The sequence below is a fragment of the Temnothorax longispinosus genome, unplaced genomic scaffold (genome assembly GCF_030848805.1).
Source record: "Temnothorax longispinosus isolate EJ_2023e unplaced genomic scaffold, Tlon_JGU_v1 HiC_scaffold_306, whole genome shotgun sequence".
Lineage (NCBI taxonomy): Eukaryota > Metazoa > Arthropoda > Insecta > Hymenoptera > Formicidae > Temnothorax > Temnothorax longispinosus.
In genome coordinates, this window is record NW_027270128.1 from 9490 (window position 1) to 13156 (window position 3667).

At 27.7% G+C, this 3667-nt stretch overlaps 1 protein-coding gene across 2 annotated transcripts; it reads left to right on the plus strand.

Moving 5' to 3' along the window:
- The first annotated feature begins 306 nt into the window (after positions 1-306).
- Positions 307-2856, plus strand: LOC139824251 (uncharacterized). 2 transcript variants are annotated; one of them, XM_071796767.1, is made up of 6 exons: positions 307-443; positions 601-769; positions 847-1039; positions 1126-1323; positions 1907-2053; positions 2183-2856. In XM_071796767.1, exons 1-6 carry the CDS (start codon positions 307-309, stop codon positions 2191-2193), a joined length of 855 nt encoding a protein of 284 aa, XP_071652868.1. In that variant the 3' UTR covers positions 2194-2856. The 2 variants fall into 2 exon arrangements, with proteins under 2 accessions (XP_071652868.1, XP_071652867.1); XM_071796766.1 differs by having other exon boundaries at positions 1907-2031.
- Positions 2857-3667: the final 811 nt, after the last annotated feature.

A 3667-nucleotide genomic window follows, 5' to 3' on the forward strand; every position in this document is an offset into this window, starting at 1 on the left:
AAGAAAAAAAAGAGGTTTTTGATAAGAAAAATCGAAAAAGACATTCTTGGAAAAAGATATATATTTATATATATTAAAATACAAACAAAAAAAGACTTTTGTTATTTAATAAAGAAAGAAATAAAACTACTCACAAAATAACTCTGTCCTTAGAATATATATGGGTAAATATATATATATGTATCGTGGGAACGATTAATCGATTTTCATGAATTATACCCCTACAAATAAAATAGTTGAAGAATATAAATTCCATGGTGATAAACAAATACAGGTACTTTTAAATTTAAATCAATTCAACTGCAGATGTATAAAATGGCACTTGAAGAGGCTTTTCAAAAAGGTGTAAATATTGTTAATGATTTGAAGGATAATGAAAATTTGATAAATTTGTTGACACCGAATGAAGTATTGGATAACATACAAATCTTTGATTCAACAGTGTAAGTTATATAGGTTATTTCGCTTTCGCTATAAGTTCTATAGTTCTTTTTTCTCTCTCTCTCTCTCTCTCTCTCTCTCTCTCTCTCTCTCTCTCTCTACTTTCTCTCTCTCAAAAAAAAAATATATATATATATAAATTCTATGATTATATTCTAGTGAAATAATTGGCTATGTGGATGGCATTGAGGCATCTCGTACTGTTGGTACAAACACAAAATACAAATTCTTTAAGTTTTATGTTAATAATGGAAATGGAAGAAGGATTCAGATTGTTGCTTGGAACGACGATATCAAACCGATAGAACAACTCATTAAAACAAATTTTGTATAACTTATAATTTTAATATTATTTTAAAAATATAATTAAATGTAATATTATAACATTAAATTACGTCTAAATAGGTTTTTCATTTAGACGGACTACAAGCTAGAGAACCTAAAATGAATATATACAACAACGGTAATGTACGGTATGAACTATTAATTAGAAAAAATACAGTAATAACTAATTTGGGAAAATATTATCCTAAACTGGAGCAAATAAATCCAAAAAAAGTTTTATTAAATGAAGTTGCAAATACTTCACAATGTATTAGTGAGTTTTATGTACATCTATTACTTTAAGCTTTAAAATTATGTGACATATTTTTTATATAACATATATATATATCTTTTTTACAGTTCTAGAAGCATACATAAAAACAAATTTTGGATCCGTTGTTAATAATAAACTAAACAAAAGTATAGGATGTGGATCTATAACTGACGGCACATTTAAATTAGAAGTCAACATTCTAAATTTTGATGATGATAAATTTTTGAATTTAAATTTAAATAAAGGGGATAAAATTGAATTAATTGGAACTATGCAAAATTCAGGTAATTTTATATTTTTTGTTCTTTTTCTAAATGTTTATACAAGACACTTTCTAATATCAATTTAGTTATAGTAAGAAAAATAAAGCAAATTAACTTAAAAATAAACTAATTAAATTACATATCATATAAATAATTTTTTATGCATACTATTATTTTAACATTTTTTCTAAATGAAAGTAAAATTAAAATAATAATTAAAATTTAATTAATTTATATTTAAATTTATTTAATTTTTCCACTTTTCTTTTTACTATAAATATTATAGAATTTCTTTCTTCTTTTGCAACAATCATTTGTACATTTTGTTAACATCATATATTTTTCTTACAAATATTTATGCTTATTTCCGCGAAACTTATATAGAATACGTATATTTACTAATTTTAAATTATTATTATACAAAAAATTTTTTTAGAAGAAGTTAGATACAGTAAAAGATTATTTTCTTTAGTATTATAGTTATTTTATGTTAATTTTTATTTCTTTCTTCTATGATTCTTACATTTAACTTATTCTTCTTATCTCTTTCTCATATTCAATCATGTAATTATATAATCTATTAATTAATATATTAATTTAATAGCTGTTCCACCATATTTGGTGGTTAATGACATTAAAGATATACATCCCAAAGAAGGAAAAATGTCTTTAATACAATTAATAAAAGCCGTCCAAACACCTAAAAAAAGAAAGCTAGAAGATAATCAGGTAAATAGCATCGCAATACCAGGTACATAAAAAAATAAAAGTATATCAATTAAAAAAATTAAACTAAAAATTATATCTAGTTAAATTATAATTCGTTAAAGTTATTTTTATAACTACTTTTTGAAAATTAATGAGTAATTTTCTTTTACAGAATCAGAATAACCAGGAAAACCAGAAAAAAAATATGAGAATGGCATAATGGAATAATTGAACCCCAGTTTCACCGTTGACGACAAATGTTTCCCGTTGAATATCGCGGATATTACCTTTGAGATCGCCGTCACCTCGAATGTTTCCCCGCGATGCTTTCCGTCTTTTCGTGAATCTTACTGAGAGATTGCTGCGTGAGCGGACCACATACGAATTTCTACCGCAAGATCAAAAGTGCGGAGAAGAAATCTTTCAATTAAATTTAAGGCGCCTAGGATAATCGTTTTTCTTTTAAGTTTGACATTTAACGCGAAGATTTTTAAATTTATACGAGGGAAGTGTAAACGTATTTTAAGTTCTACGTAATTCGTTCGTTTCATTTTTTAGTACCTTGACTTTGGCACGGGAAGTCTTGCATTTATTTTTTTTTTTCTGTCGCGATTTTTGTTCTCCCCCGTTTCGAGTGAACCTATGTGCCGCATATGATTTATGTATCTTAAAAACTATAAAATAATTGGCTACATTAATTTCATACTCGAAATACATCAGATCTTTCCCACGTTCGCGTTAGCTTTAGCATCCGGACGATTTTGGTTTACTTTTTTTGTAAGAAAAAAAAAAGGAAAAAATGTATTGCCAATATTGTGTTAAATAAATGTTTGCATTTATAAGCCATGTTAAGGAGTTTCTTTATGTCGCTGTACGTCAGTGTAAAGGAACAGACTTTTATTTCATAAAAATGTACATCTAAATGCATATATTAAATTTTAACGAACACGCAATTGAATATAATTTACATGTAAAACTGTACCCGCGAAATTCTCGACGAACGACAATTACTTTCTACGCATTAGAAAAATTTAACCCTTGATTATCATCGAACGAGATAATCTCTGCCTTTCTGGCAGCTTTCAGCGTTCTCAGTGATCTGATCAACACTTCCGTATCCAGACCGTGGAATTCTAAAATAGATCGATAAAATAGATAGAGATACGACAATTATTTAACGACCATCCATATGACTGACACAAATGACAGACAAATGATTTAACCCCAGATTTAACTAAATTATTCGATGTACCTTGCTCAGTCGTGTCCTTTCTCTGCGTCAGTTCAAAAAACATGCACACAGAGCCAATAAAGCCATTCTCCTGTGCGTAATTATATATTATATCGCCCTATTTTTCTAAAATATATGCCAATAAACCAATCATCTCTGTTTGGTCTATCTAGCGGAGACGCATTGCCCGATTTTCCTAACTCTTTCAGTATCATCAGTACATTTTCGGACGGCAATCTTCCTGTTATCGCATCGTTAAGAAGCTCTCAACAGCATACAGATAAACTACTCTAATTAATACACCATTATATATTAGGAAACTACGATAACAAGCTATTATAATAAAGAGGAAACTTTAATAAATTGCAACAAGGAAATGAATCGCTGAGAACACTGACGAACAGCAGGACATGAGCATTAAATATG